This window comes from Silurus meridionalis, chromosome 14 (genome assembly GCF_014805685.1).
Source record: "Silurus meridionalis isolate SWU-2019-XX chromosome 14, ASM1480568v1, whole genome shotgun sequence".
In the NCBI taxonomy this organism is placed as follows: domain Eukaryota; kingdom Metazoa; phylum Chordata; class Actinopteri; order Siluriformes; family Siluridae; genus Silurus; species Silurus meridionalis.
In genome coordinates this window covers 13,296,426-13,321,024 of record NC_060897.1, presented here as the reverse complement: position 1 = coordinate 13,321,024, position 24,599 = coordinate 13,296,426, and the positions used below count along the sequence as shown (strand labels likewise).

The window sequence follows — 24,599 nt, the reverse complement described above, 5'->3', positions numbered from 1 at the left end:
ACTAATCAATTTAATATATATATATATATATATATATATATATATATATATATATATATAGTTCTGAGTGTACATTTTCTCACTGTACACTCAGAACTGAGACTTTTAATATACCATTTTGCTATTTTCCTTTTATTTATTAGTTTATTTATTTGTGCGGGTTTTTTTTTGTCATAGTGTTGGATGACCTTGCTAATAAACAGGGGTGAGTTATATCCCGGTGTCTGCATTAACAGACTCCAGGCGACAGAGGGCGCTCCCCGTATCTCATTGCACACTACAACAATAGTATACTAAATAGTATGGGTAAAAAGTACGCCACTAGCCACACACCGCACACTCGCTTTTACACTTGAAACTCTAGTGCGCTAGTATCTGCCTCTGACTAGTGTGACTCTCAGGCGCACTCTGAAGGGCGCAATCAAACATGGCGGCCTCCTTGCTGAGTAGCAGGGGAGTCGCGCTTTTAGGATTTCCAAGTTTTAGATCTTTGCTCCCTGTTGTTTCTGGGAATAATGTCGTACAGCTGATAGCTGGCTATAATCCGAGACCTCTAAGGCTGAATTTAAAAGATCCTTACATCCCGGATAGGAGCAGTGAAAAAACCCCGGAGTGGCAGAAGACTGATAAATATGATCGCAAGCTTTTTGCCCGTTATGGCGTTGCCTCCGGTGTGGATCCGGTTAAACTGTGGCCCACAGCCGGCCAGTTGGAAGAGTTAATCCAGGAGGAGAAGCAGTGGCACCCGCCGCTCAAAGAAATGCTAAAAAACATCGCGGAAAAACAAAAAGAAAAAGAGGAAAAACGACTGGCGAGGTAACTGAGTTTTCGGGTGCGGATGTATGCGGGGTTTTACTGACTTCTGGCAACACGACATGTGGACCCATGTGAAAACGTCATGAGGCCACATGAAATATATAATTCCAGGTTAATAATTTGGTGTGTTGTTCTTACTCTTTATACGAAAGAAAAACCCCAAAGCATGCTATTATAAAGGATGCAACAAGTATGGTTATTAAGCTGTTATGGCTGCTTTGAAAGGAATACAACATGATAAACTTGCACACTTCACATAAAGACAATCTTTCTCTCTACTGAAACATAAAATATAAACTGCTTGTTTCTGTTGCTCCTTCCACATCTGATGTCTTATTGTATTAGACACACTTTCAGAATCGTCACCTGGTACAAGACACATGTATCAATATGGACATCATTGCCACTACATAGACTCCTGTACTTTAATTCCTATTTGCATTAAATTTGCATTAAAGATATATATTTGTATATCGATCATGATTTTGCAGTTTCCATGACTGGTTGTGTTTGTCATTGTAAGTCCACCATGCACTGCATTGAATAGTTGTGCAGCATATTTTTATTTTAAATCATTTCCAATTTTAATTAAATTACAATGCTTTCAATTCCTACGTTAAATTGCAATAGAAATAATTCTCATTTAATGTTTCTTTTTTATTTCTTTTTTTATTCCTCCCTACAGAGAGAAGCTGATTGCTGCCAACATGGCAAAAATGCCCAAAATGATAGCAGACTGGAGAAAGGAGAAGCATGAAGCAAAGAGAAAGCTGAAGGAGGAAAAGGCCAAAAAGGAGCGGCTGCTGGCAGAGGCTCGCGAGCGTTTCGGCTACGCCGTGGACTCCCGCAGTTCCAAGTTCCAGGAGATGCTCGCAGAGATTGAAAAGGAGGAGAAGAAGAAGAGGAAGCTGCTGAAACGTAGAAAGAGAGAAGAGGAACAGGGGTTGACTCCTTCGTCACCAGCTGCTGAATCTACATAGAGACACTGAGAGCATTTACAGACTGTTGTATATATGAGAACTGTAGTACCACGTTTGACCATCATAATGCATTTATGGAAAACCCATCACTTCTTTTCTTATGCTATTAAAAGACCCGTAATTTAAACGCCAAGCCTGATTATAATTTGTAGTCAATTTCATTTACAATATACAGTATGGCTTGGGATTTTCCCACTGGAATAATTGATAGAATTATCCAAATCCAAGTTTTGTTGGTGCTGACCAATCACATCTCAGCTTTTAAAATTATGCAGTGCAGTTGTACACTGTATGCCCATCTGCCCTATTTACCTCTTACTACACAAGAGTTAATACTTTCTCCTCCTCCACCTCATTTCTTTTACATTACATCCTCACATTGTAAAGTATTTCATTAATTTCTCTCTCTCCTTTTCCTTACTTTTTATTCATTTTTTTATTGTTCCTCATACCTCCCTTTCCATTCTCACAATCTTTTTTTGCTTTAGGAATCCAAGCCACGTTATGTACGATTTGTCTTGTACCAATGACTGGAATACATATAAAAAGATAACATAAAGGGCATAATCACGACCAATGGAAGTCAATCTGTAATATATAAAACGGTTATTGGATATGATTTATTGATCAGTCCAAATTGCTAGGATTTATTTATAAATCAATAAACACATTCATTCTGCAGGAGCTTTATTATCATTATACTCTATGATCAATATTGGGTACATGGCCTAACAAACGTTGTGTACAATTTTTGACTGGCATACAACCAATCCTGCTACCACAAAAACTTTTTTATATCATCAGTTATGAAAACATGTTTATGATTATTTAGGTTTATGTTAAATTAAAGGTAGTCAATGTGACTGTGTCTCACAATGCATCACTGACTGAAAGCATTATAGTGGTTAGAAATGTGTAAAACAGCCATACAACAATTGGCCATAATAAGTAACTGTGAACCATATGTATATACATTTTTCTAACTGATGACAAAAAAGTAACACTCATAATTTACATAGTTTCTTGAGCTTATGCAGCTGCTTTAATAAGTGGCTCTACAAATATTTGGTGCAATTTTCAGTTTTTTTTCTTACAAAATATACTTTCAGCTTCAACTCGAAGATCTTAGAAAAGTGAATATCTTAACTGTTGCACAGAAACCTTTCTAAAACAATTAGCAGTGTAAATTTGGCCTTCAGACCAAATTTAGTCTTTTTGTGGTTACCTTTTTTGTAGGAAATGTATTATATATATAGTTGGGGAGGTTGTATATTGTGTTTTTGTAACTGAATAAATGCTTCATCTGATTCATCTGAAGAAAAATGCCACCTGCAATGCTTTTATAGTGTACCCTAAATGGCATACTTAATCAGCTTTAACAAATCACAAAGAGGAAAATCCTGAGAAATGTTTCCTTTCTAAAAGTGCTCAAGGTAGATTTATTACTATATAATACTCTTTTTCATGTGGAAATGTTTGGAAATTTCACCCACAAGTAAATTATCTAGAACATACCAAAGCTATTTATCCTAAAATACACAATATGTAAATTGGCTACAAATGCAGTGTTTTAAGTGTCTCTATGATGTTCACAAAACTTCAAATTAGGTCCTTAATATTTAAGCCTCCGCTGGATTGAATGAAGGAGGATAAGTGCGTCTCTTTGGTATTGTCGTTCAGAGTGGCGGAGTTGATCCTCAGGGTGCCACTTCAGCTAATAATAGTTACAGGACAGTTATCTCGTCTTGGTCACTTGTGTCGGCCTTCAGTTTAGACAGAGCTGCATGGATCCTGAACTGAGTGCGGGACTCCATTGAGTATTCTTTGTAGTTATTCCTGAAAGTGAAGAAAGAAATGTACACTAAAAGAGTTTCTTTTTAAAGAAATATCTATAGAATCTAGATACAAAATCTACATGAAAGGACAGGTAACCGGTGCAATGTGATGCAGGTAGATTTGAATGAATTAGCGTAGCAGTGGGAAGCACAGTAAAAAAAAAGGGACCGATCAAAAGGGTTCGACTTCATCCGAGTCTCTACTCACTTGGCTTTCTGCAGGAGCCTGATCGCTTGATCCCTCCTTCCTGTATCAGCGTAGAGCAGGCCCAGCTCCAGCAGAGTGTTAGGAATCAAGTAGTGGTCATACTTCAATTTCTTCTCACTGTACCCCAAAATACACATTTATAATTAATTATTAATCCCCTGTTTAACAAACCCCTACTTTACTTAGAAATAGCTATAATTTATTTCTAATCAAAATACCTGAAATACCTCATGCACACAAGAATTCAGACCCTTTGTGACAACATTGAAATGAGCTCAGGTGCCTCAGATTGCTTTTTATCCAATATATCTTTACTGAGATGTTTCTACACCTTATCTGGAGTCTATAAATGGAAAGGTTTATTGATGAGACCAATGGTTCTCAAACTGGGGGCCGCATAGAAGTTCTAGAATCTAGATTGGAAAATTAAAAACAAAAATTATTCTACCCGTATGTCAGGATTTTTAACGTATGTAAATTGCCCAAAATTTATGTAAAATGTTTAAGTAAAATTGTATGTTTGTGGATGTTTTGCGTCATGAAATAAATTCTGCTGCACTGAAGATTCCCAAGAGCACAGTGGCCTCCATAATTCTAAAATGTTAGAAGTGTGGCACAACCAGGACTCTTTCAAGAGCTGGGCAAACTGAGCAATCAGGGGAGAAGGGCCTTAGTAAGAGAGGTAACCAAGAACCTGATGGTCACTCTGACTGAGACAGAGTTCCAGAAGGATATTACTGCTGCCCTCCACCAATCTTGGCTTTAAGGCAGAGTGGCCAGACCAAAGCCTCTTTTCAGTGCAAAACCCATGGAAGCCCACTTCAGATTGTATGGAACAAGATTCTCTTGTCTGATAAAACCAAGAGTAAACTGTTTGGCCTTAATTCTAAACATTATGTTTGAGGAAATCAGGCACTGCATATTACCTACCCAAAAAGACTCGAGGCTGTAATTGTTGCTTCACCTTAGTACTGAGTAACGAGTCTAAATTCATATGTACATGTGATATTCCTGTTTTTTACATGGCACTGTGTGTAGATTACTGCGAAAAAAAAAATTGTAGAATGAGGATGCAACATTATCTATATATACATTATCTGTGATCAATATTCAAGTATCTGAAAGCTGCGGAAAATATGATTTGTTAGTGCCAGATAGGCTGGCTTAAATATTTCGGAAATTGTTTCTCATCTAGTCTAAGAAAATGATCGAACTAGAGCCAACGGACAGGAAGGCAATGGTAACTCAACTACTCTGTTCAACCATGAGAACTGAAAAGAACCCTGAGTCGCAAAGTTTTTGTGCAATAACACTAATTTAAACTGAGCAATATTACCTATGTGCAATATGTTTGAAAGTGTAACTACTTAATTGGTGGTCTCTTTTTTTTCTTTTGTATTTATATACTCTGATGTATATACTTGTATTATGTCTCTACTTTTATATATATTTGCACATTTCTTTTCTTTGCTGCAGTAACACAGAAATTTCCCACTGTGGGACAGATAAAGGTATACATTATCTTATCTTAAAACACTTGGAACAGCAGACGACCATATCAGGATACACTCCTGTCAGCTGAGAGCAGAAATCTAAAGCTGAGTATTTAATGATTAATTTAGGCTATGATGTTCAAACATCTCCATCTAGGCACCAGCCGCCATTCACTAAGATTTTTTCCCCTAATTTTCTGAAGCTCTATACCTGTATCTACTGCTGCCACATGATTGGCGTGGGTCTAGAGGTGCTCCTAATAATGTGACGGTCATTATACTCTAACCCTATCTAAATACTGTTAATCACATCTCAAGATGTTTTCTATAGCACTGTGCTATTCAGTCCACATTTACTCTACTATATATACAAACCCCTGATGATTGGATATGTATGTATGTGGACTGTAAGTGGAAATTTGCACTGGCCTGCTGTATATATTGTTAAAACAATCTTCAGCAGCATGCAGTCGGTTTTGGTTCTTCAGACACAGTCCCTTCAGCAGCAAAATCAGGCAGCGGTCATCCACAGTGTACTCATTCTCTTTAGGACACACACACGGATCACATTTACTTAACACATCTGGTCTATTGCTTTTTGTTATATTATATAATATAACACACACACACACACACACACACACACACACACACACACACACACACACACAATATGGACTTATGTTGTCAACAAAAACATGTTAAATACCACAAAATGTTTTATATTTTCGGTTCTTCAAAGTAGCCCTCTTTTGCTTTGCTGACAGCTTTACACACTCTTAGCATTCTCTCAGTCTTTCATCTAGTCTCATGGTGTCACCTGGAATGGTTTTCCAACAATCTTGAAGGAGTTTCCAGAGGTGTTAAGAAATTGTTGGCTGCTTTTCATCCACTCTCACACCAAACTAATCTCAAACAATTTCAACTTGATTTAGATCAGGTGATTGTGGAGGTCAGGTCATCTGATGCAGCAATCAATCACTCTCGTTTTTGAACAAATAGCTCTTACATGACCTAAAGGTGTGTTAGGGCTCAATGTCCTGTTGAAAAACTAAATTATGGTCTCACAAAAGTGCAAACCAGATGGGAAGGAATGTCTGGTAAAGCTCTGGTAAAGTGTGCCATCAATTTTGACTAAGTCGCCAACATTGAAACCAGCAAAGCACTCCCACACCATCACACCTCCTCCTTCATGCTTCATAGTGGAAACCACACATTCAGCAACCATCCATTGGACTTAAATTTGGACTAATCAGACCAAAGGAGCTTTCCACCGATTTAATGTTCATTTTTTCTGTTTCTTGGCCCAAGCAGGTCTGTTCTGTTAGTTGTTCTCCTTAACTAATTGCCTCTTTGCCTTGATTTGCCTGACTCACAGTCTCCTTGAAACATGTCTGACACTTGAACTTAAGTGGGCTCTAATCTGTGCTGTAAATCACCAGTTTCTGAGGCTGGTAATTCTGTTCAAATTATCCCCTGCAGCAGAGGTAGCTCTTGGACTTCGTTTTCTGGGATGTTTCTCAGGAGAGACTGGTTCATCATAGCGTTTGATTGCTTTGGTGATTGCACTTAGGGTTTCATTTAATGTGTTTGAGATTTCTTTAGACTGGTTGACCTTAATCTATAAAGTAATAATAAACTGACTTTTCACTTGTACTTAACAAAATTTATTTCCATAATATTTTTTTTTTTTACAGTAGCTGTTGTAGCACTAACAGGGCTATTGGTTCTGTATTTACCCTTTCCTCTTGACAAGACAACTGATGTTCTAAAGCACCTTGTAAATCTAAGGTGGGAAAGTCACGAGTGTGCCAAGCAGTCATCAACGCTAAATGTAGGTTCTTTGGACAATTAAAAATGTTAAAATTTATAAAAATAAAGAAAGTCTATTCATGGGAATTGTGTGTGGTTTTGACACACACATACATACATTATAAATATATATATGTATATATGTGTATGTATATATGTGTATGTGTGTGTGTGCATGCCTGTGTACATGTGTGTATATACAGTGAGGAAAATAAGTATTTGAACACCCTGCTATTTTGCAAGTTCTCCCACTTATAATTAATGGAGTTAATGAAATTGTCATCGTAGGTGCATGTCCACTGTGAGAGACATAATCTAAAAAAAAAAAAAAATCACAATGTATGATTAACTATTTATTTTTATGATACAGCTGCAAATAAGTATTTGAACACCTATCTATCAGCTAGAATTCTGACCCTCAAAGACCTGTTAGTCTGCCTTTAAAATGTCCACCTCCACTACATTTATTATCCTAAATTAGATGCACCTGTTTGAAGTCGTTAGCTGCATAAAGACACCTGTCCACCCCATACAATCAGTAAGAATCCAACTACTAACATGGCCAAGACCAAAGAGCTGTCCAAAGACACTAGATACAAAATTGTACACCTCCACAAGGCTGGAAAGGGCTACAGGGAAATTGCCAAGCAGCTTGGTGAAAAAAGGTCCACTGTTGGAGCAATCATTAGAAAATGGAAGAAGCTAAACATGACTATCAATCTCTCTCGGACTGGGGCTCCATGCAAGATCTCACCTCGTGGGGTCTCAATGATCCTAAGGAAGGTGAGAAATCAGCCCAGAACTACACGGGAGGAGCTGGTCAATGACCTGAAAAGAGCTGAGAACACCGTTTGAAATCATGCATGGCGCGGATGGTTCCCCTGCTTAAACCAGCACATGTCCAGGCACGTCTTAAGTTTGCCAATGACCATTTGGATGATCCAGAGGAGTCATGAGAGAAAGTCATGTGGTCAGATGAGACCAAAATAGAACTTTTGTGTCATAATTCCACTAAACGTGTTTGGAGGAAGAAGAATGATGAGTACCATCCCAAGAACACCATCCCTACTGTGAAGCATGGGGGTGGTAGCATCATGCTTTGGGGGTGTTTTTCTGCACATGGGACAGGGCGACTGCACTGTATTAAGGAGAGGATGACCGGGGCCATGTATTGCGAGATTTTGGGGAACAACCTCCTTCCCTCAGTTAGAGCATTGAAGATGGGTCGATGCTGGGTCTTCCAACATGACAATGACCCACAGCCAGGATAACCAAGGAGTGGCTTTGTAAGAAGCATATCAAGTTTCTGGTGTGGCCTAGCCAGTCTCCAGACCTAAACCCAATAAAGAATCTTTGGAGGGAGCTCAAACTCCGTGTTTCCCAGCGACAGACCAGAAACCTGACTGATCTAGAGAAGATCTGTGTGGAGGAGTGGGCCAAAATCCCTTCTGCAGTGTGTGCAAACCTGGTGAAAAACTACAGGAAACGTTTGACCTCTGTAATTGCAAACAAAGGCTACTGTACCAAATATTAACATTGACTTTCTCAGGTGTTCAAATACTTATTTGCAGCTGTATCATACAAATAAATAGTTTAAAAATCATACATTGTGATTTCTGGATTTTTGTGTGTGTGTGTGTGTGTGTGTGTGTGTGTGTTTAAAGTGATGCACTTTACTTTAAAATTCTACCAAGCACCTCTGAACTAAAACTAGAAAGCTATTGTTAACGTGGCAAAACCTGAAAAAAATTAAGAGTATGCCATGCAGTACCGGAAACAGCCTGCAGGGTTTGCTCTGCCTCCAGCAGAGTTTCCAGTATTCCTGCTGTGAGCTCTGGCTGCCTGCTTATCATGGAGAAGCCATTCCACATGTACATCATCTCCTGGAACAAGCAGCACAACCAGTCATCATATTTACTCACTGCAAATGGCATTTCTAACTTTAGACTGGAGGAAGTGTGTCACAGGAACAGTGCGTCACATATGCACTATGTGTGCGAGAAAGCAATTATCTAATGTTGACTTCGAATTTTCCAGGAATGTAGAGCATTCGGGTAACAATGTTATATTTAATATTATTAATATATATTAGTATGTGGAGGTGTCTTACAAGGACAGGAACAGGGAGCGGTATTGGGGTGTTGGCTCGGTAGCGCCTGGCTTTGCGAATAGCAAACTTTTCTGTAGGAGGAGATTTCCCTGCTATCTTCTGTTTGAAGGTTGGTACCTGCCTAAGAGTGAGAGTAAGAGAAAGAGAGAGAGATAAAGAGAGAGAGAGAGAAAGAGAGAGAGGAAGAGAATTCTTTTATGCAATACTAAAACCATCTGATTACAGAACAATGTTATTATGTAACAGCACTTCTTAGGGTTAATGGCCCTCATTTATCAATATTTTGGTACTCATTGTGAAGTGTTTGTGTAAGCCAAAGAAAATAAAACATTCCTTCCAAATTGACAAAAGTTCTGGTAATGCTGATTTTCTTCATGTACATGTTTATGAATGTCCATCACAGCACAGCTAATTTGCATTATTAAGCTTTCATAAAAGGACGAAATCTTAGGACTAATTCAAAAACAAGTTAGATGTAAATTAAATTAGGCGAGATGCACCAATACACACTGTAAAAAAAAGCAGGACTGCATGTTTCATAATGAAACCTGATGCTTTCGGGAAGAAGCTAATGATGGCACACAGCACACTAGGGAGCCTATGGATCATTGCAAATTAAGATATACCAGAAACCAAATCTGTCATTTAGTGCCGGGTTCAATGTGTTTTACAGCATTAAAAGATGATGCACACACACACACACACACACACACACACACACACACACACACACACACACACACACACACACACACACACACACACAAACCAACTGTAACCCTTCCTCCTGTGTGCAACTGACATAAATGTACTACTGATACCAGATGGTGTAATGTGTATATAAAATGGCAGTAATTCATCACCAATTATATCATTTAAATCTGATCAATGAAGCTTTTAAGTTTTAGTTTGAGTCTCTTTATACTTAGTTTAGACAAATGAAGAAGTTCCAGTCGTTTATGAAAGTGTTAAGATGCTCCCCCCCATTAATTCCAAATTTCGGTTGTAAACAATTTAATATATACATTTGTTTGTGTTCAGGTTGATCAATGAGAAAAAAAATTGGATGCCTTTGTTACACTTAGACACACCTAAATAGCTCAATCTCGTTCTCCCCAAATGGCCGAGCCTCCCCTTTTGGCAGCATACTGAGACAAGCAGCCTTCATATACACATACATAGCCTGAGAGAGATGGATAGAGAAACATAAAAAAGCAGGATCAGAGCGATACAATGCACTCATTCTCATTTAGCATTTATTAAATGAGATTTGAGTCAAAATCCAACTGCTATTCTCACTTCAGGAATTAAAACAACTTCAAAAGAGCTGTTGGCTGGACAGATGGTCGCTCATGGACACATATCACTTATATTACTTAACTCTGCTCTTCACTCAGCATGTCTTGGAAATTAAGCAATTAAGCCCTAGAATCTTAACTAATATATTGGACAGAAGTGCTGGCTGACCTTGGACCAGCGGCTTTCCTGGCTGAGCAGGTCAGCGTAGAAGTAGGCCATCTTCCAGTGCCTCTTGTAAGTGAAGCACCACATCAGTTCCCAGTAACACATGTGGTGAAACTGCTTCCAGGCCTGTTGCGCTTTACATCCATCCTCAAACAGCAATATTGCCTGGGTATAGACACAAACTTAGTGATGCAAATTTTGGTAATGAAATAAAGGAAGCATTAAAACCTCTGTCCACTTGACATTCAAGTGAAAATCGATAAATATAATGCTGAAAAGCTTAACAAGAGATCAGTTTGTGCTTTGTCCTTGGATAGCAGTCGACTTTACAGCCAGTGTCGTCACAGCTTTTAAAAACCTGACTAATAATACAGTTTCAAATAGTGGATGTTAACACAGGAAGTAAATATTTAAAGTCGTATTTTTTTGTTTAAAATATATTTATACTTAGTTTATGGGGTATGGCCATTGGTTTTGGAACTATGACACCCAACAATATACAAGCTCAACAATCCACAAAACTGAGGGGCGCTGATTAAAATGAGATCGCAGCAGAAATCATTTCATAACATATTCCCTACACGCAACCCTCAATTCACTCACCTCATCTATGTTGCCTTTTATTTCCTCCACTCTGCCCGCAAAGAAAAGAAAAATCGCCCCCTTGAGAAGAGATGCAGAGGAAAGATTCAGCTACAAAAAGTACAGCTACTGCATTTTGCTCTGGAGCTTTTAAAGGCCAGTTACAAATTAAAGAGCGAGAGAAAAAGAGAGAGAGAAAAAGCGAGCGAGACCTACACGTGGATATCGTAGCCGAAACGGCTTCAGCAGTTTCTCAGCATCAGTTACTTCTCCCTCACCCGTCCCTGCACAGAAAAATAAATAAATATTTGTGCTGGTTGTAACGTGGCATCTTATGGTATATCTTATATGTCTGCAGTTGCCGTATATATTGCTTCAAGACTAATAACTGAATCGGATCATCTCCAGTTTGTGAAAAAAAAAATATTTAAGGACCCATTTTTATCTTGTGGTGCTCTACACTTTAGATAGTGTTCAAAAAATATATATAATTAATTTGAAGATAATGTACTACAATAGGTGTGGGGAATATGACAAAAACATCATGATTACAATTTTGTCAACAATAACAAACTGAAAATATCATTCTGTAATAATTACAATGGTTTTAATTATTAATTACTTAACTAAATGAACATTTTGTTTACATACATCTTAATTTAAATCAATATGAACTTTTACAAAAGTGCATTGTAACGTACTTTATTACACTATATTGTCATACAGCCCAATACAACACAACACTACAGAGTTTTACCTTCAAAACACATCCTTTTTTTTTGGGTTTATTTGTTCTGGTGCAAATCAACCACATAATCAAATCTGTCATTTTATTGGGTTCTTTACTACCCAACAAAAATTGAACTAAGGACTACATACAAGAATGTCGAGAATGCTGAAACTAACTACAGTACTGCACAAAACATAATTTGACAATTGTTGCTATTAAAAGTATTGTTATTTTAGAGATCATTCTTGCTGCTGCTATGTGAAGCCGCAAATCATTTTTGTGTTCTTAAACAAAAGTGCTAGAACTGTTATTACTTCTTTTGCCTAATAATTATTTCAACTAATTGTTTTTTCTATTACAACAATGATGACTTAAAATCTTACACTTACTGCAACTTATTGTGTTTCAAAAGGAAATATATGTGCTACATCACTACATTACTACAGTATACTTCAAATTTTACTATGCTATCATTACTATGCGTAATTAGGCTTTTAATTACGAATGTGGGTACTAGTGGTAGCAGGTATAGAAAACAAGTGCTGACGTTACCTAAAATAAATGAGAGGAAGGTGTAGTAACAGAGCAGCAGCAGGGCACAAAGCATAGAACGCAGGTTATAGGTAGTAGCTCCTTCGTGCAGCTTGGCAAGCCCATATTCCTTTATGCACACACACACACACACACACACACACACACACACACACACACACACACACACACACACACACACACACACAGGGCATAAAATGCTGCATGACAAGTGTAAAAAATAATTGCTTAGTGTAAAGATTGTTTATTTGGGTTACTATAAGCTTCCTGTCATGTCAGACCAGTCTCGTCATCCTCCTCAATGTCTTTTTAAAGATTTTTATTTACAAGCCCAATTCTAAAAAAGTTGGGACACTGTAAACTGTAAATAAAGCATAATGCAATGATTTGCAAATCTCAAACACTTATTTTATTTACACTAGAACATAGGAAACATATCAAATGTTTAAACTGAGAAAATGTATTATTCTAAGGAAAACAATAAGGCAATTTTGGATTTAATGGCTGTAACACATTTAAAAAAAAGTTGGGACACGGCAACAAAAGTCTGGAAAAAGTTAAAGTTAATTACAATTAAACAGTTGGAAAAACAATACACTAAATAGGTTAATTGACAACAGGTCAGTAAGATGATTGTGTATATTTTGGGCAATTATATTGGTGCAATAATAACAGTTAGTTACATGTAACTATTATTGTAGTCTGACTTTCCTGCTATCTGTTTTTCACTGTTGCTACACATTTCCTTTCACTTTATATATACCTTAATATGTATATTTATTAACTTTTTTAATTAAATCTTCACTTTGACCTTCTACTGTGAGCAACTGCAACCAAACAATTTCCGTATGGGATCAATAAAGTATTATTCAGTCTTATAAACTTTCCCTTTCACTTTTGCAGATACCCTTTTATCACAAACAATCTGTAAAACACTGTGTCTACAAATTGTGGAACAATTTCAATATAATGTTATTCAAAATAAAATCACAAAACAGTTGAATCTCTCACCTTTTAAAGTACAAAATATTATCAAAAATATCTGCGTACAAGGAAAAAAATTAATATTGGATGCTCGTAATCTTTGGGCCCTCAGATGAAAGCAGTCCTGATTCTGTAATCACTGGACTGCAATGCAATCACTCATTAACACCTCCAGAAATCATTGTATTTGCCATGTCATCCAAAAAAGCAGGTTACCGTAATTTCCGGACTATAAAGCGCACCCATATATAAGACGCACCCACTGAATTTTACAAATATTTTTATTTTTAACATAAATAAGCCGCACCTGTCTATAAGCTGCACTAATGTACATTACACAGGCTTTAACGAAAGACACGTTACACGCGGTGTAACGGGTGAAATATGTTGCGCTTCCTTTAGGAGCATAGCGGTATTTTGGAAATAGCATGCCACAGCATTTTTCCGCTGTTACGGCGTGTGTTTAAGAAAAGGGATTATGTCCTTATTATTTTCTGATGCTGATTTCTAAGTTTATTTGACTAACCTGTAACGCTGTTGCCAAGAAAAATAAAAAAGCACGAGTTTTGGAAACCTGTCTGTGCTTATATGATTTCTGTTGCAACTGGAGTTAGCGCGCTCTCCCTTAACCCAGACTCAACGGGCTACAACGGCTTGTATCTAAACAGTAGCCGACCAAGAAAGTCATTGTTTCACTGTCTTCATCCTTCCTTTCACAACTATTTCTCTCTGGAGTTTATCTTTTGGCATCGGCGTGCGTTTAAAAAAAAAAAAACGTTTTTTCTCCCGAAGCCGTGCAGCTCAGAACATAGGTGCGTTTTTTCCGTTCGAAAATTTCATTGGTCTAATGTTATGGGGTTCAGTTTTTTGGCTTGAAGTTTGTAAAACCAGGAAAAACCCAGGAAAAATTCATAAATTAGCCGCTTCGTTGTTTAAGCCTAGTTTAAGCGTAGGAAAAAAGTAGCGGCTTATAGTCCGAAAAATACAGTAAATCTCTATCATGCAAAGAAGAAGGCATGCGGGAACATGATCCAACAACGCCACCATCCTCTCTGGGCCCAAGCTCATTTATAATGCAGAGTCCCTGATATGGGAGTGCCTTAATGCTGTGGAACGTTCTTATCAGTGCCCAGATGTACAGTATACAGACAAAAGATGTGATTTTTTTTTAGCTTTTTTGAGACCTGTTGCCCCCATCAAATTCAATGACAATTTTTTTCCCATAAAATGTTATTAAATCTCAGCTTCAACATTTGATATGTTTATATGTTTATCCAACTTTTTTGGAATTAAGGTTGCATTTTGGTTTTTTTTCACCATTCTGTGTGAACTCTAGATTGCTGCCACATGACTTCCTGATTAGATAATTATAGATTAGATAACTATATTAATGTGTAGGTTTTCACAGTAAAGGTCATAGTAAGTGAATATATATCATTTACTCATTTATTTGATGAAACTAACACAAATAACTGTGTTACCTTATCCCCGGAAAATCCAGCAAACTCCAAAACCTTAAGAATCCTTGCAGGGAACAAGGAAAGTGTCTGGGGGAAAAATGAGTGACAAACCACTTTGAAAATTCGTTTTACAAAGTACATTTCCACAGTAGATTTAATCATTTATAACGTCTTCCAAGCAACTTGTGGTAACGTACCAAGTTGAAGGCACCAATTCCAAACGCCACCCCTCCTTCCAGGTGTTTGTGATTTAGCCCTTTTAATGAGCTATGTGACTCAATAAAGGAGTGGAGCTCCCTGTGTGTATAAAAAGAGAAAAATAATTTCCTGTAACTGCACTATGGGCTTGTATGAATGCTAATTTATAGAAGGATATAGATGCATCCCAGCATCAATGCGTAACGACAAACCTTTATGTACAAAAGTCTTCACATAAACGTTCACTTTGGGGAAAAAACATCTGATTCACCAATATATTGATTTGGGTTCTTTTTTCCAACCTTTGTCTATTAAAAACTAAAAAAAATCGACTGTGAATCTCAGTCGATCATTTTTTAGTCAAGGCTATTTGTAAATTGAGCTTCTGTTCTGTCAGTTATAGGCTTACAGATTGTGGCTTCCTGGCATCCTCAACCACAACTGGTAGAGAAATACAGTAAAAAGTCTGGATCAGTATAGATTTACATTTTTCTGCAGATCATCTGTCATCCATTTAAATAATGAATAATAATAAAAATTATTCTGTAAACTATATCTCAACTTGACTAATATATAGATTTTACACAATAGTTTACACCATAGCTTTGAGTTTATACACCATGATGCATTTGAAAAATACTTAAAAATTAAAACCTTTTGAAGTGAAATAAAAATGATTTAAAGTCAAGGAACAATTGGATTTTTCTTCTTCCTGATAAAAGGACCTACTTGTCTGAGTGCATCCACAAACAAATGAATAGCAAAGATCTGCAATCTGCTTATGTGCCAAAAATACCTGCACATGTTCTGCCAGTGTAGCTGACAAAGTTTAGACAGAAACGCTGGAGTATTTCTTTAATGGTAATTGGATCAAGAGAGTACAAAGCTTACTTACTTGTATATGAGGTAGCTATTTCGTACTTTGATTCCTCCTTTAATGAAACTCACCATGTTTTCATCCTGTCAGCAGTGGAATAGAACAGAACTGACTGAGCAAATTATCCTGATCAAGCAAGAAAAATCGCTCACTGGTTGAGCCAGGTGCAACATCTATACTTGTAAACTTGTATAATTAGTGGAAATCCTATAAGACGTAAGTGAGGAGTGTGGAAGGCGTTTTACGAAGTTTTAATTGAATCAAAAAACAATGCACGATTAAATAAAACCTAGGAGCAGAAGGCTTATGGTGTAATTTTATTTTTAGAAATTATAATAAGGTGGCTTGAAAGCGAGTGCGTGGGTGAATCAGTGTAGGTGTACTTTTCGGTGGAACAGTGTGTGGCTGTTTGTGTATAGGGAGTTTCTGTTGCCTGAAATCTCTCTACCAACCTGTAAAAATGTAAGAGCAGCTCTTTGTAGCAAGCATTCAGCATAACACGCCTCAGCATGGAGCTCCACTATAAACAAACGAACAATAAACAGTAGATTTTGAATTTTGCCATTTTTCAAAGCGTCTTACAAAAGCACTGTCTTATTAGTACTATTATATTTTATATAATTTTACAGTATTTTCAACACGTTCCCAAATTTAAAGAGGCTCACATTACTTACCTTCAGACAGCTCGTCTCCTGCTGCTCTGGCTGCCAGACTACCAGACCTCTTACGAAACCTGTAGGGGGAAAACCCACAGACACTCTCGCTTATCATTATTTCTAGATGTAAAGCACACTCACTGTTTATGCACATTCATGCCAGCATCTAATGAGCCAAGCATGTGGCAGCAACACATTACACAATCGTGATCATACCAACTTCGGTTAATGTTCAAACATCAGAATTTGATCTGTGACTTTATCCATTGCATAGCTGGTGTCAGATGGTCTGGTTACCCAAACTAGACAGTTGAAAACTGGGGGGAAAAAAAAAACAGTACATTTTTCCCCCCACTCTTCATTTGTCTAGTTTGAGTCTGTGCCCAAGTTGCTTTAAACTGCTGCTCTTGGCTAGCAGGAATGGAACTTGATGTGATCTGTTATTATAGTGCATCTCAAGATTGTTGTAGTGTGCATTCTAAAACACGTTTCAGCTCACCACAGTTGTGGAGTGTGATTACCGACTTCCTATCAACTGATATCGATCTGGTTATTCTGCTCTAATCTTTCTCATCAAGATGCTTTAGTGTGCAGACTCTCTGCTCACATGGTTTTTGTTTTTTCAGCAAACCATGTAAAATCAAGAGGAAACAGTTTGTGGAAAAAATCTTTTTTTATGTCTAGTTTGTGAAATACTCAAATCATCTTGTCTGGGACCAGATTTTTTTTTTTTTTTTTTTTTTTTTTTTACAAATAAAAACAGAGATCACATTTTTTTTCCATTCTGATGTGAACATTAACCATAACTCTTGACCTGTATTCTGCCAGAATTTATTCATTGTGCTGCTGCCACATGTTTGGTTGATTAGATAACTGCATGAATATTCAAGTGTACAGGTGTTCTGTATATGTGGATGGTGAGCAAACATATGACAAACTCATACTTTTCTTTAATGACATCATAAATGACAATGAATCATGATTTGTGTAGGAGCAGTAGCCACTTCTTCTTCTTCTTCTTCTTCTTCTTCTTCTTTCGGCTTCTCCCATTAGGGGTCACCACAGTGGATCATCTGTCTCCATACCCCCCTGTCCTCTACATCTGCCTCTTTCAACCCAACTACCTGCATGTCTTCCCTCACCACATCCATAAACCTCCTCCTTGGTCTTCCTCTTTTCCTCCTTCCTGGTGGCTCCATCCTCAGCATTCTTCTACCGATATACCCTATGTCACTCCTCTGTACATGTCCAAACCATCTCAATCTCGCCTCCCTCACCCTTGTCTCCAAAACATCCTACATGCGCTGTCCCTCTAATAAACTCATTTGTAATCCTGTCCATCCTCGTCACTCCCAACGAAAACCTCAACATCTTCAGCTCTGCTACCTCCAGCTCCACCTCCTGTCTTTTACTCAATGCCACTCTCTCTAAAACATACAACATCGCAGGTCCCACCACAGTCCTATAAACTTTCCCTTTCACTCTCACAGATACCCTACTATCACAAATCACTCCTGCCACTCTTCTCCACCCACTCCACCCTGCCTGCACTTCTCATTCTTCTTCTTCATTACTTTGCACTGTTGACCCCAGGTACCTGAACTCCTCCACCTTCACCACCTCTTCTCCCTGCAACCGCACCACTCCACTGCCCTCCCTCTCATTCACACACATATACTTTCTCTTACTCCTACTGACTTTCATTCCCCTTCTCTCCAGCATGTACCCCCACCTTTCCAGGATCTTCTCAACCTGCTGTAGGAGCAGTGGCTACTATTTCACATTATTACAACCCTGTATGAGTAAGAAAAGCAAATCTAATCCTTGATTATCCTCATTCATTTTCATTATGAAATCACTTTCATTTGAAATCGCTTACAAAATATACCATAAATTGGGTAAAATGTTTATAATTCTCTCCTGAAGCAGTATTTTTTTGAAGAATACAGACTCTACTCTAATCAAGAGCCTCTACATGACCACAGGGCAGCATTCATTATAGCAGGCTAGGCATTAGGAGATAATGTCAATGTCACATTTAATGGTTGATAATGTCAGCTGTCAAGCATTTGAAGCTATGAAGACAGGACTGTCCTTTATCCCTATACAAACCCCTGCAAATCACCACTACCACCAAGTAACTGTCTGTTTCACCTCATGACATTGTACTCATAAATGTCCATCATGGGCTTTTCATACTGCTTACAGGTATGCATTGGGAAGGGCTGTCAGCACACAGTCTTTTAAGAGATAAATTACAGATAAATACATTGTCTACATATGTGTGTAAGCATATATGTGTTTACCTCTGGCAAACTTCTTGAGCTCTCTTCATTGTGTTTCCTGCGTTGACAATGTCATCGTGTTGAAACGTCATCATAGCCTGCATCTCTAGCACTGTAGCGTAGATCAGAGCATGATACATACTCTCTTTACATCTGCAACATGACATCACATAATGTTAAAGACAAACCCACACCCAACTTAAACCAACCTAATCCCACACTGCTTACAGTTCGGGCCTAAAGTTTACATACACAACACATTATCACACACACCCAATGCACACATTTCATGTTACCATACATTAAGATTCAAGTATCTACTTTATTTTCATAAGAACCCGTTTCAAAATAATAGTGAAGGGGCGTATATTTCAGCTTTTATTTTCTATATCAGATTTTCAGAGTCAAAGACTTATATACACTTTCTTAATATTTAGTGGCATTGCCTTTTAATTGCTTAGCTCGAAGAAGCATTTTCACATTACTGCTTATTCTGCCTAAGACATGTATGGGCAAACTTAATATATTTTGTGTCTGACCAAAGAAGAATCATCCAAAAAGCTGGTAATTACCTGCAAACCAGGGATAATTGGCATTCTTAATGGTGGATGTACATATTGTGGTACCTGAGGCATTTATATCTTTCACTAAGTCCTTTGTTGTTGCCTTGGGGGTTAGTTGAACCATTTTGGATCCTAGTTTACTCATCCCTGGAAGTTCATTTGTGCCTCAATCCTGAATGATGCATTGTATCCACATTTTTGTCCTGGTGTCTTAGCTGAGTTGCCCAGATTTCCTTTGGTATCAAGTTCTAAAAGACAATGCTTCTAAAAATAGGCTCTTTTACAGCATTTCCACCATACCATAGTCCACAAGCTCCTTTCAACCTGAAAATCCACCCACCTTATATTCACAAGCTCCTGCCATACATATGAGCTCTTTCAGTTCCCACAAACCTACATCATCCCAAAGCCCAAAACTTACATCTTCCTGAGTTCCACAAGCTCTCACCATCCTAAACAGGACGGAGAGTTTTTCCTGATCTTAAGATCAACAAAGGCCTACATGGAAGGTTAAAATAAAACAAGTTGTATTTTATCTACTTAATTTTCCAATTTCACATGCAGTAGCAGTGGAACATTAGGGCACATAAAAAACACACATCTGCCCACAATATTCAGATTAATGTAGAACAATAATCTGGTCCCAGGCAGGTTATATAACATTTGCCTTAGCACACTTTTTATTTCAATGAAGAAATAACTGTTTTGATGTTTCTCTTTTACCATCTCAAGGTTTCATGAAATCGCTGTTTTTCTATTCACTTCCAGTTTAAATATAAACATAAGCATGCCCCTGTGGGAAAATACGTTAATACAGTGATATAATAACGCACTAATTTAACCCTATTCAATATGATTAAGCTCTTTCAGAGGCTTGCTTTAGAATATTATTGTACTGTTGTAAAAACACTTCCTGCTTTACTGTCTTATTATAGAAATATAGCACAGAAATATAAACAAACATTGCTATTTCCTCTGTAGTTAATTGGATTCGTCATATGAGGACCCTCTGGACCATATGATTTGACAGCATAGTTTAACTCCAGTGTCAAAACGGCAGCCTCTAGTTGCTCATATCAAGTGCTTTTGATGCATTAATCATTCCAAAGACTTGGTATATCTGAATCAGGATTTATTCACAAGAAGGAATTAGTTCCATGCATTTGTTAACACACTCACAACACACACAGTGGCGCTCATGGGAGACAAATGTAGAAACTTTGGCGAGAATTGAAGCATTCCTTGCTTCCTGATCAAGGCAGTCTCTATTTAGTGCATGAGTGTGTGTGTCTTTGGGTGTGAACTTGGGTAAACACCTCACATCCTGGTCAAGGGAGTTGGCATTACGCACATATTCAAACAGACAGCGAAACATTTCAGCCGAAAGTCAGGTCATGGTTAATCCTAATCATTAAGGCATTTGAAAGATTAAACACAATTTGCTCCTAGTGTAGAAGCCATACTTTTACACTACTCTTTATCTCTCTTTCGTTAATGACATTATTGGATTCTTGGGTTAATCTGGGTGTAGTGCATGAAGAGAATGACAGAGCTGTAAAAAAAAAAAAAAAAAAAAAAAAAACAAAGTCAAGCAAAAGACTGAGGCAGAACTACTTGCTCTCACCGTGGCTGCAGTTTGTCTAGACTCTCGCTGAAATGATTGTTGAGGAACAGATCCAAGGCCTCCATACACTCATCAAGGCATGTTTTTAAGGACGTCTGTATAGAGCTGAGTCAAGATAAGCACAAAAACAGCACCAAATAATCAAATTACTTACTTCTTGACAGAATGAAGGTTTTTCACCTGATGAAAACATTGAGCGTACGAAGATGATAAAAAATTAATAAGTAATGTCTTCCGCTTTGAAACATGCCCTTTATTAATTATAAATTATGCCTTATGACACAGTATACCTGAGGCTATAAAAAGCCCCCAGTGCAATAAGAGAAAGTAAAATGGTGGTGATTCATAATAAGAGGTCCAATAACAACATTTTAATATTTGTTGAGCAGAAAGATTTATTAAACTGTAAGATGATCTAGTGGGATAATATGAGATATTAGGCCTGTCCCAATATAAAGAAAACACACACACACACACACACACTTAAATGGTACACTTTCTCCTACGTGGCAGATTGGAATCTTATCACCATAGGTTTAGAATTGTGAAATTCAGTTCATGGGCTATTTTACCATTTCAAAAAATACATGGATATGCACACACACACATACATACAGTTGCTAGGAAGTGCTGGGAATTTTGTCACATGTACAGCTTTGTGAAACATAATGCAAGACACACAGACACACACACACACTATCTCTCTCTCTCTCTCTCTCTCTTTCTTTTTTTTCCCCTCACTCCCAGGTGTCTCAGTTATGTTTGCTCTGATTAAGCACCCTACAGCTGATAGTTACTTTTTAGCGGCATATGTTTCAACAGTGCAAATATACATAAAAAAATATGCAATGTAATATTCCTAAATACATATTTGTATGTGATGATAGATAGATAGATAGATAGATAGATAGATAGATAGATAGATAGATAGATAGATAGATAGATAGATAGAAAGAAATAGTCTTTATATACAGTTATTGAGCAGGAACACCTGTACACCTGCTTATTCATACAATTATTTAATCAGCCAATCACAGTACAGCACCACAATACATAAAATGCAATCATTGTGCAGATACAGGTCTGATGTTTTTCTCTAATCTGATGCTCATATCAAATATCACAATGAAGATAAAAATGTGATATTGGTGACTTTGCTGATGGTTGGTGGTGCCAGAAAGTCTAGTTTGAGTCTTTCAGAAACTGGAAAGGTGTAAAATAAAAAAAAATAAAATATATATATTTTTTTTCAAGCAACAGAAACACCTTTTTGATGAGAGAGGCCAGAGATGAATGGCCAGATGGGTTTAAGCTGAAAGGAAGGTGATGGTAACACCATTTTACAACTGTGGTAAGCAGAAATGCATCTGTGCCACACACAAAATGTTCTATCAAATCAGCAGAACACAAATTGGAGACTTTAATGGGCATGGGCTCACTGAATCCTCTCGAATAAAGAGTGGGAAAACTGGGAAAATCACCTGGCCAGTGTTGATTTAGTCAATTCTATCCATCTTGCACTAGCAATGCTCACAGTCACATTTTCACCACTGAATTTTTTTTTTTTAGACAATAATGAAAGCTTTTTTTTTTTTTTACCATGACCTTTAAACGTGTAAACAATGAGCTTCTGTCACGTGAATAAATACATGAAACATGTACACAGGTGTACTGGTAGTCCTATTAAGTGAATATTGATACATTTGTGTGCACTTAGAACCATGCAACTCCAGGATACTTATATAGGAAAAAGACTTTCGGCATTACTTTAAAGTGCAGTGAAGTGTGACTGCTGTGTGTTTCAAGATCAAGACCACGAACCCAAGAGTGTCCACCATAACTGACACATTTGTACATAGAATCCAAATGGTCCATTTGTAAACTAAACACTTGTAAATAACATTTATTTAACAACATTCTTACTCTGTATATATTGCATTATTTAACTGTCTCATGTACAATTCTATTACATTATATCTGTACTTCTTCTGCACTTGAAGCTCCTGACGCCAAGTCAAATTCCTTGTGTGTGTAAGCATACTTGGTAATAAAACTATTTCTGATTCTGATACTGAAGAGTTAACTGGGTTTGAACTTATATGAGATAAACGTATAGGGACATATACATTTAGATTTGATGCTCTATTTCTCTCTCTAAAGCTGCTTTGAGATCATGTTAATAAACCTAAATGGAATTGAAGTGGTTCTCACACTGACACACAGCTGTGTGCACAAAAAGCAATTACACAACAAGGAAGGAAGAGAGGGGAAGAGGGGAAGAGAGGAGGGAGGGAGGGGTGTGAAAACTAACCCAAGTCAGAAAGAATATTCTGAACAAACTGCAATGGTCATCACAAATAAACTGAATCAGCTAGAAAACAGAGCTGAAGTTTGAGAAGTGCAGTGAAAATTCGCAAAACGCACGCACGCGCACACACAACCGGTCGCGCGCGCGCACAGTTTATTTTACGGTCGAAATCATTAAAGGCGATCGTGTAATTGAATTGTCACTCGGCTTGAAAAAAAGAAAGAAAGATCTAATTAAGCAGGACTCCAGAGGCTGGTCGTACTGATCTGTTAACGTGTTCACACGGCATTGCGGGAGCGCCTAAGCCGAGAGCAGCTGTTCCTACTTACTTTGCACTAACAGGTGCATCTTTCCCGTTGGACATGATTTCAGTCTCCTCCAAATCCTGGTTGGAACTGAAACACCTGTCAGAAAGTGCTCCGGGCTCGGCTCGCTTCCAAACAGCCAATGACTTCGGAGTACAGAGCCGACAGTTGGTGTGGAGAAGCAGTTAGTCGCATTGAGTTTCGGAATCTTGAGGACTTCAGCAGTAGCCGCACAAGTCGTGTGAAAAAAGGCTGCTCGGGTTTTCTCCTGCGTGCTGTCGCTCCGGGAAACGCGACCGCTGCTTGGCTCCTCCTCGTCAAAGCCGGTTGGGCTTCAAGCCACCACTGCAATAACTTCCGACATCATCACCACCTAATTTGGTCTGGCTGTTTTGCCAGTTCTAAAAACCTGAGTGTTGAGTGTAGAAGGAAAAAAAAATAAAAGCCAAGTTTGAAATTATAGGGTTGCTTAGATCTATCTATCTACTTCACATATTATGACGTCATAACTTCTTTAATGGTACATGGTGATTTACACTACTTTAATAACAGAAAAAGCACCTATGTGTTTCTCCAGACTGCATTCTGAGGACCATGGCGCCACAAAGTTATTCATTATTATTGTTTACCAGCTTTACTTTAAAATCTAGTTTGATAAACCTTTATTAATATGGGTAGGAAATCTCAAAGAATGTACATCCCCAAAAGCAAACATACACTTCTCAGTTTCATCTTGACCTCTTTCACCCACCACACC

The 24,599-nt window shown here is 37.8% G+C and overlaps 2 protein-coding genes across 3 annotated transcripts; one reads left to right on the top strand and one right to left on the bottom strand.

Moving 5' to 3' along the window:
• Nucleotides 1–353: 353 nt before the first annotated feature.
• gadd45gip1 (growth arrest and DNA-damage-inducible, gamma interacting protein 1) lies at nucleotides 354–1,929 on the top strand. Its single transcript, XM_046866243.1, has 2 exons — nucleotides 354–816; nucleotides 1,502–1,929. Exons 1-2 carry the CDS (start codon nucleotides 428–430, stop codon nucleotides 1,794–1,796), a joined length of 684 nt encoding a protein of 227 aa, XP_046722199.1. The 5' UTR covers nucleotides 354–427; the 3' UTR covers nucleotides 1,797–1,929.
• A 458-nt stretch (nucleotides 1,930–2,387) lies between these two features.
• Nucleotides 2,388–24,251, bottom strand: zgc:158403 (tetratricopeptide repeat protein 39A). 2 transcript variants are annotated; one of them, XM_046866241.1, is made up of 18 exons: nucleotides 23,867–24,250; nucleotides 21,230–21,334; nucleotides 19,064–19,195; nucleotides 16,776–16,834; nucleotides 16,554–16,621; nucleotides 16,120–16,184; nucleotides 15,224–15,323; nucleotides 15,048–15,113; nucleotides 12,583–12,691; nucleotides 11,517–11,584; nucleotides 11,322–11,381; nucleotides 10,722–10,883; nucleotides 10,346–10,437; nucleotides 9,255–9,375; nucleotides 8,916–9,027; nucleotides 5,762–5,876; nucleotides 3,840–3,956; nucleotides 2,388–3,632 (listed from the first exon to the last, which is right to left on the bottom strand). In XM_046866241.1, the coding sequence occupies exons 1-18, from the start codon at nucleotides 23,899–23,901 to the stop codon at nucleotides 3,521–3,523; spliced, it is 1,698 nt and encodes a 565-aa protein (XP_046722197.1). In that variant the 5' UTR covers nucleotides 23,902–24,250; the 3' UTR covers nucleotides 2,388–3,520. The 2 variants fall into 2 exon arrangements, with proteins under 2 accessions (XP_046722197.1, XP_046722198.1); XM_046866242.1 differs by lacking the exon at nucleotides 21,230–21,334 and having other exon boundaries at nucleotides 23,867–24,251.
• Between the last annotated feature and the right edge of the window lie 348 nt (nucleotides 24,252–24,599).

Excerpts from the sequence above, each read along its gene's own strand:
- gadd45gip1 (XM_046866243.1), top strand. The coding sequence starts at position 428 with ATGGCGGCCTCCTTGCTGAGTAGCAGGGGAGTCGCGCTTTTAGGATTT. Across the intron at positions 817-1,501 it reads GAGGAAAAACGACTGGCGAG|AGAGAAGCTGATTGCTGCCA; the intron begins GTAACTGAGTTT and ends TCCTCCCTACAG.
- zgc:158403 (XM_046866241.1), bottom strand. The coding sequence starts at position 23,901 with ATGTCCAACGGGAAAGATGCACCTGTTAGTGCAAA. Across the intron at positions 16,835-19,063 it reads GCTCAAGAAGTTTGCCAGAG|GTTTCGTAAGAGGTCTGGTA; the intron begins GTAAACACATAT and ends TTCCCCCTACAG. Across the intron at positions 15,114-15,223 it reads GAATTGGTGCCTTCAACTTG|ACACTTTCCTTGTTCCCTGC; the intron begins GTACGTTACCAC and ends TTTTTCCCCCAG.